A 17,816-nucleotide genomic window follows, 5' to 3' on the forward strand; every position below is an offset into this window, starting at 1 on the left:
CTGACCCCTCCCCCTCATGTTCCTCATATGAGTTGGAAGGGAGCCAGCCAGTAAGGCCTAGCAATACAGAGTACTCATGCCAAGTGGTTGCAAATCTTTGGAAACAAAAACAAAAAACACACACCACAGCTCAGCAGAGCCAGCTCTACAGACTCGGGCTCACACTACAGCACTGAAAATAGACATTTGGATTGTTTAGCTCAGGCTGGAGCTCAGGCTCTGAAGCCTATCCCCTCTCGGCTTCAGAGCCTGAGCTCTAGCCCAATCTGCAATGTCTACATGGCTATTTATAGCACCGTAGCATGAGCCTGAGTCTGTAGACCTGGGTTCTGAGACATTTATTTGTTTGCAGTGTAGACATACTTTTACAACCCCAGAATTGTAAATCTTTTCAATTGTAGTGCCAGCCTCACAATGTTTGGGGGTTTTTTGCTTCTTTATTTTTGAAGACCAAGTTCCTGAAATCCATTGATTATATGAGGATCTCAGTTTTTTGTGTTTATTTTTTTCAAGTACATTTCTAGCTCTCAGGGTCACAGAAAAGACCTTTAAATGTGAATCCTAAAGGCTCAAAAACCAGAAGATAAATTAAAACAATCCCATTTTTAAAAAAAATTCTCATGGTCTTGGGGTGGGATCCTGACTCATGCTTTGGTCACTTGTGCTCGGCAATACTAAGGACCAACACTTTGGGCAGGAATTGTCTGTGTGTGTGTGTGTGTGTGAGAACTCAACTTGGTTCATGGAGCCTGTTGATGTCTCCAGTTTATTTTAGTGCTCTGGTTGGGATTTCTGAAACTGGTATCAGATGATACTTATTGCCATATTTGATGTCTTTTGGAGATTTTTCATAGCTGAATTTGGGCTTTTAGCTGCCCAGGCTATATCCACTACGCTCTTTGATGGTTGGTGCCCATCAGACAGTCCAGTCACTGATGAGTGAGCTTCGGCTTGGGCCCTGGGAGACAGTCAGTAGAACAGTCATGGGGGTTTTTGGTCAAGTGTTATCATTTCATTTCCAGGGTCGCTGTGGTTGGTTAGTTTTAAGTTGGCCTGATAGCCACGAGTTGGGCTTAGCAGAGATAGAAAAAGTTTCAGGTATTGGTCATAAGGGCATCCTTCTGCTGTTTCCACCTGTGTCTGCCAGGTCTTCAGAACAGGGACCATCTATTTGTTATATGTTTTTAGAGTGCCAAGCACAATGGACCCCTGACATCTAGGTGCTACCACAATGCAAATTATAATACTAATACAGAGAGAGGGACCTTAAGTCTTCCTGCACTGTAAAGTGTTCTTTTCCTGGATGGCATGTGCTGTTTGGGGAGGCCTTCTCCCACTTGTTTGGGTGGTCCTAGCTGTGTTTGGGGTGAGAATTCATGTTCCAGCTCTACACTGGTGGCGACACAAGGACAAGAAACTTGTTATCAGCTTGAATTCCTGAGTTCCGTTTATTCTGATGTTCATAATACAGTTGCATTTAAGGCCACTGAACATCAATAAGTTCAAACAGCATAAGTAATCTCATATACCATTGGAAATTTGTTGTTGATTGCTGGGTGTGTGTTTTGTAGGTGTGCAGTGCAGTACAGAATCAAGATTTCACTGTGATTGAGGACTACTGCACAGGACTGAGAGCCCTACTTTATATGAAAAGCATTGAGGAGCTTCAAGACTGGGATGGACAGAGTCCTGCAACCATGTGCCATCAGAAAGGAAAGCCAGTACCCAAAATTGCTGATCTGATTGGAAAGGTATGTCTAATGATACCACCTTTTGGCTTCAAGCATAGGTTAATAGGATGGGTTATGCTTTTTATCCCAATGGCCGTATTTTGTCATCATTGCCATCAAATGGTATGAGGTCTTTTGTCTCCTTCTGAATAGTCACCAGGCAATTTGTGATGTCATATAACTACTGACTTGACATCATATTGTCCTGTTACCATTGACATGATGTCACCACTTCTTTGACAGTAGCATGACTTACTTTTTGTCTTTACATTCTATATTTAAAAATATTAGAAATTCTCTCTTCATTGTACTTTTTGATTCAGATTTGCATGGCTGATTTTGGGTCAGAATCCGTAGTACGTTCTAACCCTTTTGCAACACTCTGGTGGCACAAAGGACCCCAAAAACAAATAGATCGGCCATCTCAGAAATCTCCCAGCATGAGAGAGCTCTTAGCTGGCACAGAGCCAGTTTACCTGCTGGGTTCCATCTGCCCCATTACTGTAGTATCTGAGCTCTTCACAATTTCTAATGGATTTATCCTTAGAACATCTGAGGTGGGAAAGTGCTATTATCCCCATTTTACAGGGCAGAAACTGAGTCATAGAGAGACTAAGTAACTTGCCTGAGGGTCTACCACAAGAAGTCTGTGGTAGAGCAGAGACTTGAACTCAGGTCTCTGAACTTCTAGGCTAGCATCCTAGCCACTAGATCATTCTTCTTCTTTGCTGCAGTAGTCCTGTTGAGGACTCTGAACAGCTGATGTGGATTGCAGCAGCCCCAAGACTGTTCTTCCTTACACTAGGCATCCTGCAGATCCGTGCTCAGAATCAGGGAGATATATCTGGCTCCCTAATGGCACTTTACTGCCCCCTGCGCCAATCAAAATCTCACCACAGCAGTGAGTCTGTGCCTTTGTTTCAAGTTACTAGAGGGGATCTCTTTGAAGAGTGGTTTCAGTTATGGCATCATGTCTATTGATTATCCTTCTAAAAGTCTAATATAACCCTGTTGAAAATGTTGTAAAAAGTAAAGAATTACAAAAGAATAGGATTTGCAGTGTCAAATGCCTCCAAATCTCTGCTTATCATTCTGTTGACTTTTCAGTAGGAGGTTACTGCTTTTTTTTTGGTTCTCTGTGGTGGTCTGAAAATTATAATGTTATCTTTCGGTGGAAAAGACAATCCTATTCCTAAAGCTCTGAATACTAATGTTTAAAAAAATTCTAATCTGTTTCCTTTCAGTTGCTTACATTTATGTGGTTAAACTCCAGCTCAAAAGGTTATGTCCCAACTTTCTCTTTAACAGATACCATCAGAGAAATGCACATTGCATTTACACTTTGTATAATACAGTGATGTTAACAATTCTTCCCCTAAAACAACACCCAGTATTCTATCTTAGTATTACCTTTTTATTATACTAAATAGACAGCCATTGACAGAAGATAGTTTTCACGTCCTTCTGAATGAAAAGGGAAAAAAATAAAATTTTTACTCTTTTCAGCTTGTCACTACATCAATAATTAACTTTAAAAAGGTAGTATGAAAAGATGCTTTAAGGAAGCATTTAATAATTCAAAGAAATCTTAACTTGAAACAGGTCACATGAAAAAGAATAAAAACAAAGTCCTATGTAATCTAGTTTTCTGGCTTAAAAGAGCAAGAGATACAGATTATAACTGACTTTGTATTTGATTGCCTTTAATACAAAATTATATCATTGGACCATTGCTACCAGATGACAAAATGTAAAGTTTATCCAGGCTGTACCATTGAAGAGATAATAGTATATTATATTTCAGTCCCAAGTTCAGGGTGACTGCATGTCCAGTAACGAACAAATAAGAGGAAAAGGAAGAAAAATAATGCAACCTGGATATAAGGAAAATACCATGATGAATGACTCTACTAGAGGGAATCAACCACCCAGGCTAGATATCATTAATATTTATAAAATCATAATTAGCAAGACTGTGGTTAAGCAGTGTTATTAGTGTAACTAATTATGTTATCATAAACTAAGTTTGCAATATTATAGGAATCAGTGTTCTTAGCTTCATAAATTATCATCAGTATTGGATTCCATGTACTGTACCTACAAATTCAGCTAAGCACTATAGGTTCATATATATTCAAATCCAAATAGCTCCATACTTAGAATTTTAAGTAGCTGATAAAGCATGTTCATCTGATTCCTTCTCTAAATCAAATCCAAAACCAAGGAGAAGGTGACAAACCGAGGTACTGTAAAAATTCTTACTAATACAAAAGCTATGTAAGCATATCATGTAATAAAAATTTGACAGCCAAATCCTACATTCTGGTTTACAAATATTTTATAAAGAGTTATTCAAATGTGTCTTGGTTTTAATGTGACTTGAAAGCTAATTCATTCAGTAGGACCTATAAGAAAGACAAACGAGAAACAGTGACAGTATTGTGCATCCTAAAGCTATGTGGCTAATATATTCTACTAGTAAGAAAAACTGTCAGATTTATTGAACAGTCAATGTGAAAATGTAAGGGGCAGATACTCTTCCATTTAGTTAGTGACAAAATTCCTATTGCCTTCAGTGGGAACAGATGATCAGTCCCTGGACAGAAGTGGAGACCGGTGAGAAACAACTAGAAATAGGTATAGTTTTCAACAATAAGATCACAGAGGTGGTAGACTTTTTAGAGTTAGGACATGTCTACATCTGACAGAAGTAAATTTATGCTTGTATAGACACCAGCCCTGACCAGCTAGACCTGTTTGTGGTAGTATCTATTTCAGTAAACAGAATGTTGCCATCCACAGTAATTCCCTGTGCTATTAGTAATCCATTTCTTCCACCAGGTTCAGGTGAAAGCAGATGGTCTACTAGCAGATTATTGCTCTAGGATACTCCAGTGCTAGCTGATATGAGTAAAACGATGGATGCAAAGCTCCTTGTAAGAGATACTCATGACATTGAACTGGAGCTGCTTTGCAATGTCCATATTCTAATACAGTTCACAATGGTCATCATATTAGTTAAACTGATCATGGTATTTCCTGTTCCAAATATAGAGAAAACCACAAATACTTTGTTAAAGGCTCTTAAGCAAAGTAAGTTGTCATGGGATAAGAGGGAAGGTCCTCTCATGGATCAGTAACTGGTAAAAAGATAGGAAACAAAGGGTAGGACTAAATAGTCAATTTTCAGAATGGAGAGAGGTAAATAGTGATGGCCCCCATGGGTCTGTACAGGGACCAGTGCTATTCAACGTATTCATAAATGATCTGGAAAAAGGTGTCAAAATGTGCAGATAATACAAAACTACACAAGATATTTAAATTTAAAGCAGACTGAAGCGTTACAAAGGGATCTCTCAAAACTGGGTGACTGGGCAACACAATGGCAGATGAAATTCAATGTTGATAAATGCAAAGTAATGCACATTGGAAAACATAATCCCAACTATACATATAAAATGACGGGTCTAAATTAGCTGTTACCAATCAAGAAAAAGATCTTGACATCATTGTGGATAGTTTTCTGAAAACCTCCATTCAATGTGCAACAGCAATTAAAAAAGCAAACAGAATGTTGGGAATCATTAGGAAAGGGATAGAAAATAAGACAGAAAATATCATATTGCCTCCATATAAATCCATGGTATGCCCACATCTTGAGTGTTGCATGCAGATCTGGTTGCCCTATCTCAAAAAAGATATATTGAAATTGGAAAGGAAAGAGCAATATTGGACAAATGACCAGGGAGGAGTATAAAAATATTGCTCAGGCATGCAGGAGTGAAATCGGGAAGGCCAAATCACACCTGGAGTTGCAGCTAGCAAGAGAAGTTAAGAGTAACAAGAAGGGTTTCTTCAGGTGTGTTAGCAACAAGAAGAAAGTCAAGGAAAGTGTGGGCCCCTTACTGAATGAGGGAGGCAACCTAGTGACAGAGGGTGTGGAAAAAGCTAATGTACTCAAGGCTTTTTTTTGCCTCTGTCTTCATGAGCAAAGTCAGCTCCCAGACTACTGCACTGGGCAGCACAGCATGAGGAAGAGGTGACCAGCCCTCTGTGGAGAAAGAAGTGGTTCGGGACTATTTAGAAAAGCTGGACGAGCACAAATCCATGGGGCCGGATGCGCTGCATCCGAGAGTGCTAAAGGAGTTGACGGATTTGATTGCAGAGCCACTGGCCATTATCTTTGAAAACTCGTGGCGATTGGGGTAGCTCCCAGACGACTGGAAAAAGTCTAATGTAGTGCCCATCTTTAAAAAAGGGAAGAAGGAGGATCCGGGGAACTACAGGCCAGTCTGCCTCACCTCAGTCCCTGGAAAAATCATGGAGCAGGTCCTCAAGGAATCAATTCTGAAGCACTTAAAGGAGAGAAAAGTGATCAGGAACAGTCAGCATGGATTCACCAAGGGCAAGTCATGCCTGACTAATCTAATTGCCTTCTATGATGAGATAACTGATTCTGTGGATGAGGGGAAAGCAGTGGACGTGATATTCCTTGACTTTAGCAAAGTTTTTGATATGGTCTCCCATCGTATTCTTGCCAGCAAGTTAAAGAAGTATGGGCTGGATGAATGGACTATAAAGTGGATAGAAAGCTGGCTAGATCATCAGGCTCAACAGGTAGTGATCAATTGCTCCATGTCTAGTTGGCAGCTGGTATCAAGCAGAATGCCCCAACGGTCGGTCCTGGAGCCGGTTTTGTTCAATATCTTCATTAATGATCTAGAGGATGGCATGGACTGCACCTTTAGCAAGTTTGCAGATGACATTAAACTGGGAGCAGTGGTAGATACGCTAGAGGGTAGGGATAGCATACAGAGGGACCTAGACAAATTAGAGGATTGCGCCAAAAGAAATCTGATGAGGTTCAACAAGGACACGTGCAGAGTCCTGCACTTAGGACGGAAGAATCCCATGCACCGCTACAGACTAGGGACCGAATGGCTAGGCAGCAGTTCTGCAGAAAAGGACCTAGGGATTAGAGTGGATGAGAAGCTGGATATGAGTGCCCTTGTTGCCAAGAAGGCTAACAGCATTTTGGGCTATGTAAGTAGGGGCATTGCCAGCAGATCGAGGGATGTGACCTTTCCCCTCTATTCGACATTGGTGAGACCTCATCTGGAGTACTGTGTCTCCAGTATTTGGGCCTGTCATAAATATAAAGGGAAGGGTAAACACCTTTAAATCCCTCCTGGCCAGAGGAAAAACCCTTTCACCTGTAAAGGGTTAAGAAGCTAAGATAACCTCGCTGGCACCTGACCCAAAATGACCAATGAGGAGACAAGATACTTTCAAAGCTGGAGGGGGGAGGGAACAAAGGGTCCTCACTGTGTGTGTAATGCTTTTGCCAGGACCAGAGCAGGAATGCAGGTCAGAACTCCTGTGACGAGTGAGTAAGCAATCTAGTTAGATATGCGTTAGATTCTGTTTTGTTTAAATGGCTGATAAAATAAGTTGTGCTGAATGGAATGTATATTCCTGTTTTTGTGTCTTTTTGAAACTTAAAGTTTTGCCTAGAGGGATTCTCTATGTTTTGAATCTGATTACCCTGTAAGGTATTTACCATCCTGATTTTACAGAGGTGATTCTTTTACTTTTTCTTTAATTAAAATTATTCTTTTAAGAACCTGATTGCTTTTCATTGTTCTTAAGATCCAAGGGTTTGGGTCTGTGTTCACCTATGCAAATTGGTGAGGATTTTTATCAAGCCTTCCCCAGGAAAGGGGGTGTAGTACTTGGGGGAATATTTTTGGGGGGAGACGTTTTTAAGTGGGCACTTCCCCTGTTATTTTTGTTAGACACTTTGATGGTGGCAGCATAAAGGTTCAAGGACAAAATGTAAAAGTTTGTACCTTGGGGAAGTTTTTAATCTAAACTGGTAAGAATAAGCTTAGGGGATCTTTCATGCAGGTCCCCACATCTGTACCTTAGAGTTCAGAGTGGGGAAGGAACCTTGACAGGGCCCCACACCACCAGAAGGATGTGGAAAAATTGGAAAGCGTCCAGCAGAGGGCAACAAAAATGATTAGGGGACTGGAACACATGACTTATGAGGAGAGACTGTGGGAACTGGGGTTGTTTCGTCTGCAGAAGAGAAGAATGAGGGGGGATTTGATAGCTGCTTTCAACTACCTGAAAGGGGGTTCCAAAGAGGATGGCTCTAGACTGTTCTCAGTGGTAGCAGATGACAGAACAAGGAGCAATGGTCTCAAGTTGCAGTGGGGGAGGTTTAGGTTGGATATTAGGAAAAACTTTTTCACTAGGAGGGTGGTGAATGCGTTACCTAGGGAGGTGGTGGAATCTCCTTCCTTAGAGGTTTTTAAGGTCAGGCTTGACAAAGCCCTGGCTGGGATGATTTAGTTGGGGATTGGTCCTGCTTTGAGCAGGGGGTTGAACTAGCTGACCTCCTGAGGTCCCTTCCAACCCTGATATTCTGTGATTCTAAGATTTGGAATCGGTAAGGCTCCCTGAGCTAGGATTAGGGTTTGGGCTGGCAAGGCTCCACAGTCTAGAGTTAGGAATCAGGCTGGTAAGTCTTTCAAGGTTTAAAGTTAGTGTCAAGGTTTGTAGAGGTTCTAGGATTAGGATTCAGGACAGTAAGGTCCCTGAGGGTTAGGGTGGACTCAGCAATGCTCCATGGCAAGGGTTAGGGTTGTGCCCTGTAGAGGGCCCCTGGATGGGGTATGGTTGGGGCTGGTGTGGTCACTGGAAAGGATTGGATATACCTTATACCACCCTCCTCTTACCAGACCAGGTTTTAATCTTGCTGAGACAGCTTGTTCCCTGAGATAATTCTATTTGAAGCTCTCTCATAGAAGCCAGGGAAGCAGTTTCCAACTGGGTTAGTTGTTCTTATTCCAAACTTTCTTAAGAAAAAAAAAATATATCAAAACCTCACAAATTCTTCCCTCAAAGTCTCTGCAGGCTGAGTAGTTCCTTCACCAAGTCACTCCATCACACCAGTAAGTTCAGCAAATTTTCTGGCTCTTACCTCAGAGCCTCAGTAATAAAAGGATTTCACACAGTCTCCCTTCTGTCCATTTGGTTTCTGGAGCAATTCCTCTCTCAGCAATAGCTCCAATAGCAGTCCATTGGGCACACAGCACTCGGCCCCTCAGCTTTCTGGAGGATATTGCAATCTTACCCTTCATCTCCTGCTGCCCTCTTTTATAAGCATCAGCCAGTTAAGTTCCAGCTCTTTTTCCAGGTGCAGAAGGTGGATCTAATCAGCTAGCCAGCTAATTGCAGGCCTCTGACCCTGGACGAATGGTATCCCTTATACCTTCACATTCATCATTAAGAAGTCACCATGTAACAATAGTATCCATAGTGCTGTATCTGAGATACTGTAGTTAATTCCTGTTCTAAATATCAGGAATAACATCACTATTTAGGAAATCACAAAATTGTAATCTTTCGTAAATTTTAACTTTTAGCTTTTTATGGTATTTTTCATTCAGTGTCCTATAGGTTTCTAATACCATTAAATGTAGCCCCAATAATTTAAACCCTTCTTCTTTATGGTAGATATACTTTTATCCATGACCACTGCAGAGGACATAACAGCTTAGACCTTTTATCAGACTAGAAAAGAAAGACAAAACTTATCTTTTACCTCTGTGCTTTTCAGGACCACTTTTTCTTTTTCTGATGGGTAGTTTAAGATGCAGATACTTGAGGCCTTGGCACAGACAACTATTGTTAAGATCATCCATTACTACCAATCTATTGTTTAAATGCAAAAGATAAATTGACTTAGGCTTGTCTCAGATATAATCTCATCGTGCAAATAACAGACACCAAAGTCAGAGGAAGGGGTGGTGGTGATGACATCAGAGATCTTTCCTACTGACTCCCTCTAGGAAAAAAAATAAACCTTTGTAAAAGCATACTTATCTCAGATGTCTTTAGGCATTTTTATCAGGTACATGACCCATTCAGACTGATGGATAAGATGAACAATGTTCTTTCATGAGCCAAAGTTATTACTATGACTGTAAAACAGATATATAACATATGTTTGTATATAATTATATGTCTCTATCATCCCAACTGAACAGAATTGTGTTTTAAAATACATGTTCCTCCGTTTTTCCAAAAGGTGTAGTATAAGAGTGATTAAGATAAGTGTGTTGTCATAGGCTATCTAGGCAGGGTACAGTATTCCCCATGGGCATAATTTGATCTCATATGTGTAGTCACTGTCTCATCCTGTCTGCTTCTCCCAGAAATCTGTCATTAGTTGCATACTGATCTTACTCCAGAGACCTGAAGTAATTATGTCCAAGAAATACATTGGTTTCAGTTGGTGGTGACAAAAGTGTTATAGCATGTGTCTTTAGAGTGGTTTCACTAACATCAACATAAAATGTAAAAATCATACTTCACTTAGTGACCTGCATATATGCTAAGTAGTTAAATAGTGAAAATAAGCCTGCATATTAAATTGGCTAGTAGGGGCTTTGTAAAAGATATTAAACACACAAGGAAATGACACTAGATTTAACCCAGCATTTAGAAACTTTGCAAAAATCAAAGTTTGTTTGAGTAAATATCATCCAAAGGTGAGAGTTCTAGAAGACTCTATAAAGAAATGAGAAAGATAAATACATCTTGTTTAATAAGTATTTGAAAGGCAGAACAGATTGATTTTTATTTCAAAGTCTCATCATCAATTAGGACAGTGCTAAAAAGGAGATTTGAAGAAAGTTTATTATAAAAGCATGTCAGTAGTAGGTGGTCTCCATCTGCAAGTATATGAGAGATAATAATGTTCCAGGATATTGAAGATTCCATCTGGTGTGTAATCAGAGAAAATTCTCAGCACCCTAAAGTAAAAATATTAAGTATCTAGTTTTCCATGTTCTTTGCATACATGGACCTCCCATTTAAATTAAAATCTCTGTGCCTTCCAAATACAGCATAGAACCTAAAGTCTCTGCAGAAGCCTGGTGAATTCTAGCCTCATGGCAGGCACATCTAAAAAGCCCTTATATTAAAATACTACAGCATTGTATAGAAATGATCCAAAACACAAAACGTTCTCTTATTTTAAAAAAGTACTTCAAATACAACAATCACTCCCCGGCTTGCAGTATTATATGATATAGGCAAAATCTCGGTCCCATTTAAGTCTTGATGGGAGCAAAATTCCCACTGAATTCACTAGGCTAGGATTTCACCCTAATGTTTGGGAACATTACTATAAAATACTGCACTGCTAGTTTTATAAGAGAAGGAAAGGTCAGCCTGATATGGAAGCCTCAGATCAAACAACACCAAAGTGCAGTGATACATTTCTGAACTCCACATGGAGAAAAGAACCCATGCAAATTAGCTCCTTGTTTTCTGTCCTTCACAAGGAATGTGCAGCCCAATGAAGGCAGGATTAACATTCCTAACCAGGAATGAGAAGACAAGCTGGCTCATGGCCTGGCTGATCAAAGGCAAAACTCAACAAGATGTATCTGTGAGTGCTGATGGAGAAATGTCTCCCTGTACCCTATCACTGCTTCTGGGGGGTGAGAAAAGAAAGACTGAAGTTCGAGCTGCATAACTCTTTTTTTTATATTACCAAGCCTTTACCTCTGAAACAGAGCTCTGTTAACCAGCTAGATCCACATAAATGTAGTCTCATCACTAATCAAGGAAAAACTGACTCTTGTGTTAAGGTATTATGGCAACTTCCCATTGTAATTTCTAATGGTTATTTTAAAATATGTTTATTGGGCTGGAGAGAGTCAGAGAGGTGCTACAAAAATGTTTACTGGGATATTTCTGATCAATAGCGAAAGGTACTGCTCCCCCCTACTCCTCCTCTTCACACTCCTTCCCTGAAATAGGGAGAAACTTCCACGGTCATATAGCTTAACAATCTGATGGAACTGCGGTGGGGCAATCAGGCTGAAAGTTGTTGATGGACACCTTTGAGCAAGTAGAGCTTAGCAGGTTTGTTGCCCTGGGTGAACTTTCCCAGCATTTGCCAACCAGAAACACTTATGAGAAATCCCAGGCCCAAAAAATTAGTAAAAACAGTACTTCTGTAACATTAACCTTTTTTCCTAACTAGACTATTATGGAAGTTCATGTTGTGATTCTCTATGGTGTCACTTCTTACTGAAACCGCAGGTTGTTATATAAAAATATAACATCCCTAACAGCTAAGCCATTTGCAGGAGAAATGCATAAAACAAAAGCTAGGATTAATCTTTGTGGGGTTTATATATACTGTATGCTAAATTTGCTATAAGCACTGAGTGTAGGGGTTTATATTCTCAGTCACTAAATGTGGCCACTAAAAAACAATGTATCCATGTTAACTTCTTGACTGTGGTGGTTTTACAGCATTCACTGCTGACAATGGACATCATGCTAAGATAATCCAACTCCTGATGCAAAAGATTTTAAAAAAGAGAAAAGAAGTCAGCCACTGCCAAAAATACATAATTTTTTTTTGTACTCTACAGTTTGTTTTACTTAGGAAAACGGCCTGGTCATACCCTGCAGCATGCATTCATTACAGTGATCTTTGACTGGCAGATGTGGAGTAATAGGAAGCATATTTTAATGCTTATTATAATACCCTGTCCAAAAACAACTTGACAAATTTGTGATTTCGACAGTATCTCATTTTGCTGGCTGCAGTGTTCTGTGATTGCCTGGTCCACGTGGCTTCCAGATTATGCATACTACCAATACTTCTCATTAAAATGGCCACAGTTCACCAGTTTCGGTAGCTTGGAACGAACTTGGAATGAATTATTATACAACAAAGAGGCTGCTGTCATGCAGAACAAAAGACAAGCAAAAGAGAGCTTTGGCTTAATGAGGCTAAGTGAGTGTTTCCCCTGCATCACCAGCTACTTGACGGCATTTGAGCATGGATTTTTTTCTCCACAGGCCAAAACCTTTGGTCTATTATTTTGTGTTTATGCACCTTGAGGCTAATATACATTTTAATATGCTGCACATGGAGAAAAAAAATCAGCCATTAGATTAGAACATGTGCACTCCCTGTTAAATTAATGACAGCCGAACATAGAGATAAATTTAGGTTTTCATATTTAATTATAGCACACTGCAGTACGTTTAGCAAGGATAAATTGCACTATTATTATGCTTCATTTTTTTGACATCTTTTCCTATTAACCATGCACAGTTACCCCCTTACCTCCCCAGTGCCACACATAACATCTTTGTATGTATCATCATTCCTTAACACTATTAAATTCTTAGTTACTTAGGGTTAGTTAGGATAAAACAATTCAAAATAACCTTTAGTTTAGGCTGTCTGCATAAAGAAGGCAACCTAAATGATATCTATATATATATGAAAATGACAAGAAAAAAAATGACTGCATCGCTAGTATTTCAGACATATATTTTCAAGTCTGCAAAATATTTCCAATGACTTTATTTTTCCTGGGTACTTTTGGTGCAACTTTTCCCATATGTGAGTGCATAATCTTGTTCCTTTCTAAAACAGAAATATGATTTCTGAAATATTCAAGTTGCAGTGGGGGAGGTTTAGATTGGATATTAGGAAAAACTTTTTCACTAAGAGGGTGGTGAAACACTGGAATGCGTTACCTAGGGAGGTGGTAGAATCTCCTTCCTTAGAGGTTTTTAAGGTCAGGCTTGACAAAGCCCTGGCTGGGATGATTTAACTGGGAATTGGTCCTGCTTCGAGCAGGGGGTTGGACTAGATGACCTTCTGGGGTCCCTTCCAACCCTGATATTCTATGATTCTATGATTTTGAAAAGTAAAAAGTAAACAATACGCTTAATCTTTAATTTGTTCTTTGGAATTTTGTGGTTGAATAATGTTTATATGGACATTGATAGAATTAGGACATTTTAAATTACAAAATGGTTGGATCATGAGGAATTCAGCATTATTTAAGCATATGCCATTTGTGTACAATTGAGGCTTGTTTGCCATGGCTTATGACACAAGAATAACACCAGAATTTAGGGCCTGTCCTTGGTTGTACTGAAGACAATACAAAACTCAAATGGGAGTAAAATTGTTCCACCTCTCAGACTGTGTTCCTATCAAATTTACTCTGGAAATATACAGGAGAATCAATGGATAGTTACTATACAGTTACGGGTTCTGTTACGTCGCTTAATGATTGTTACTACCTGCTAGGGCTTTTAATTTCTTTTGAAATACGTGCTGCTCTTTTCAAGTTGTGGTGCAAGGTGAAAAAACAGGTGGTTGTGCTGCAAAATTAAAGAAACATTTTCCAAAGTGGGTTAGAACAGCTTATAACTCATAGGAAGGGGAAGATTTTCCTACTCCTACTGTGAGCGTAGGCAGGTATAAGATATTATGCTACAGGCTTATTCCTAGGTTATTCCTTATTGGATAGTTGTTTCATGACAAAAGACACTGTGGTTTGATGACCAGAGGGTCATGACAGGAATAATCACCATATTAAAGGATGTCTGGATCTTGGCGATAAAGCATTCTTCATAGCAATCAGTCAGCAGTTACAGGTGGAAGAATTTTCCTCAATGGCAGAGGAGGGCACATTTTTCATATTCATTGAGAGTAAGTCTCTCTCTCTCTCTCCTTTCAAATCTTCTGTTCTCTAGCAATTTTAGTGCTACAACAACTATGCACAAGTATTTTCCTTGCCAGGTGAAACTCACAAAATTTTTAGATCTTCATCTGTTTTGCAAAATGTTAATGGGTAAAACTCACATATTTTGGCCAGTGCAATGTTGGGAATTTGATTTACACCAAAAAGTAGTTTTTAGAAGACTGAATCATTCAAGGGATGTTTTTAATAGCTATAGAACCTTTCTCCTTGGGCTAACATTTGAATACAACCCAGATCTGTAATGATTGATAATTGATTGTCTCAAGTTCAAGTACTAGAATTTGTGCCAGCAACTAATGGAAAACTATTCCTTTGTAAGTGCAGATTTTGATCATACAAATTGCACCCCCAAAAGGGAGATAGTGCTTTTAAATATTTAAACTATAATGACTAGCATGAGAAACGGATGTTGTATATAGTAGTCTACCTACAGTAGCTACCTCTTAGTGATAAGACTAGATTTGTAATGATTTGTATTTCTAAGATGCCCATCACCATCTTAGTATTTGTTTTGCACTGATATAATACCTGATATTACATAAGACATAGCCTTGTATGAATAAATTCTATGTCCTAAAAATGTCTAGATGGCATAGAAATATTTATTATAATAATAATAAAGAAATAATTATAAATGGTTCATCCTCTTTATTTACAGGTAGGTACTGTTGGTAAAGCTGTCTTCATGCATATGAGTGTTCCCAGTGAGTTGAATGGGACTAGGCACAGGCATAAAATTACTCATGTGGAAAGAGCATTATCACTCTAAATTTTTGGTCTGGTGAAACATTTCAGACAAGTAATTAATAGCAACTGTGTTCAGTATAAGATAATTGTATAACTATTCTTGTGCTATTGATCACGGACACCAGAAGAGAGATGAATTTTAAACCTAAAAATCTGTTGTTCTAGGTATTACTTATCTTTTTTGTTTGTTAATTTCTGTTTAGTGTTCTCGTAATAGTCCATTATGCTTTGACTGTCATAGAAACAATTACAAATGTGTTTTTAAAGTTAATTATCTTGACTATAACACATCTTTTGCTCTTTTAGGAGTAGTTTGAGCCTGTAGGCACAGTCCCAAATGCGGGTGGTGGAAGGTGCACCAGAGGGCTGGAGGGATTGATTTATGGGGAAAGGTTAAAAGAGCTAAAATACATTTCATATATATACACAGACACAAACACACACTCACACTCATTCATACCCACACAGAGAGTTATCCTTTATACTGTATATATAGGATGACTATAAATGTGTGTGTAACATTATATATATGATGTATAAAGGATAACTATGTATGTGTGTGTTTTTGCGGGATGGGGATCACAACAGTCCACAAATTTTGGAAGGCACTAAACACCCAGGAGAGAGAGGAACCATTTGGTGTAGGGTTATGGGATATAATTAGTAGTAATGAGTTGAAATTAAGAAAGAATAAATTTTGGGTGAATATGAGGAAAATATTCCTGACAGGAAGATGGATTAAATTATATATTGGCCTCTTTGTGAAAGTGATGGAAGTCTCATGTATGGGTTCCTTTAAAACTAAATTGGATAAACCCTGGCAAATATACCGCAGGGGCCAATCGTACATTGGCAGGAAGCTGTTTTAGTCCGTTAGCAAGATTTTTTTTTCTGATTTTCATGGCCTACAGTGGCTACCCCTCCAGAACTTACAATTTTGTCCTAGATGTTACCACCTCAGTATTTACATATATATAAATAATACCTATATATATAAAAAATACCTCTGTATAAGTTGTACTTCCTATACTGTGCTAACATTATCTAGTTATCACGTGCCACTGACACATTTTGAAGACCATGCACTGTATTACGATAAGATCAGAAGGGTTGATAGCTGAATTCAAGCCTGCCAACTGCCTCATAAAAATGGTTGCTTCTATGACTTCTACTACTGTTGGCCTTTCCCATCCTTTTAAAACTTCTTTATTCTGCCACACTTTGCAATAGTAGTCTACAATAATGCAGGATCTTTAAGCTTCTCTTCCCCCAACCACCATAGGTGGCGGAACTAGGGATGCTGGGCATGCTGCTACACCCCCTGGCTTGACATGGTTTCCATCATATATAGGGATTATAGTTGGTTCAATGCTCTCAGCTCCTGAATGATAAAAAATTGTTCCAGCACCCCCGCCAACCACTTACTTTCTCTTCCATAACAAACAAATTTAAAGTTTTGTATATTTTCCTCTATTGTTGAGCCAGCCACTAGTTTCAATTCTTGAGCAATACTTTGAATTGTGATGGACAAATTTACTAAAAATTTTCGATCCCTTCTACCACATGTTATTCAAATATTACCGAAGGATCAATGCCCCGAATCTCTGAAAGTTACTAACATAAAATGTTGGGATTCAATTTCTATATGAGGGAGTTGAGAGAAAAGGTTTCTGCACCCTACTGATCTATTCATACCATACAGAATTCATTAAGGCTGTGGAACCTAGTTTAGGCTGTTCCAGGGAGTAATTACCATCAACCTATAATCTGCTTCTCGGGGACCCATCAGGGCTCTGTAACAGTTTGAAAGGGTCTGGCAAGACTTTATTGATTTCCTAGAATCTCATTCACACTGATTGCACTTGGGTAGTCAGAGGGTTGATGTTTAAAGACACTAATTTAGCTATTATTAAGATGGTGGCTGTAATACTATGCGTAGTTGAGACCTTGTTTGCCCTTCAATTCAGCTCTGCAGACAAATTTTAATGAATTAGCTCCCTTTATTTTTTTTGTATATCACATCTTTTATTTCAATCTTCATGTTGGAGATCTTCATGTAATTCATTGTATAACCCGTACATAATTGGCCAGGGTATGTCATACCATGTGTCTTCATTCTCCCATTTATAATTTTGTTTCATGCCTTTTTGACTGCTTAGAATAATTAATGCATTTGTCTATTACTGTGTTAATCTGCTTTTTCCAAGTTGCTGATTTATTATACACAAAATCAATAAAGTTTTTTTTTCTTAAAAATCAACACATATGACACCTGGATTCATGTGAAACCCAGAACTGCTCCGCTGCAATCAACTATACAATATTTTCAAATCCTTAGAATTGAGGCCTTTGATTTCAATGTACAATAGCTGGACTCTGGTTACTGTCTAATATATGGCACTTATCACTGTGATATGTAGCATAGAATCTAAAATCCAAGGAAAGATAATGTCAATGTAGCTACTTTATGAATGAGCCTTTATCCTTTAATTTAAAATATTAAAATTACACTGCAATGCATCTTTCCAGCTTCAGGACTAAGAGCCTGATTTAAACTACTTGAAGTCAATGGGAGTCCTTTTTTTGTATTATAATGGACTTTGGATTTCAGTGCTTGTGAAATTGTTAATTGTTCATTTTAAAATTTTTCATGGAAACAAGAAAAAACACTTTAAAACTATGAAGGTCTATCAGTTCCAGTATATCTACATTTTCTTTTTTATACCTAAAAACT

General features: G+C 38.7%; 1 protein-coding gene across 2 annotated transcripts in view; it reads left to right on the forward strand.

The window, feature by feature from the left end:
* Positions 1 to 17,816, forward strand: part of DPYD (dihydropyrimidine dehydrogenase) — a 542,988-nt gene that overhangs the window by 484,393 nt on the left and 40,779 nt on the right. For both annotated transcript variants that reach the window (XM_073356960.2, XM_073356961.2), the window contains one exon: positions 1,572 to 1,751. In XM_073356960.2, coding sequence (XP_073213061.1) covers positions 1,572 to 1,751 — 180 coding nt within the window. The remainder of the gene's footprint in view (positions 1 to 1,571; positions 1,752 to 17,816) is intronic.

This window comes from Lepidochelys kempii, chromosome 8 (assembly GCF_965140285.1).
Source record: "Lepidochelys kempii isolate rLepKem1 chromosome 8, rLepKem1.hap1, whole genome shotgun sequence".
Taxonomy (NCBI): Eukaryota; Metazoa; Chordata; order Testudines; family Cheloniidae; genus Lepidochelys; species Lepidochelys kempii.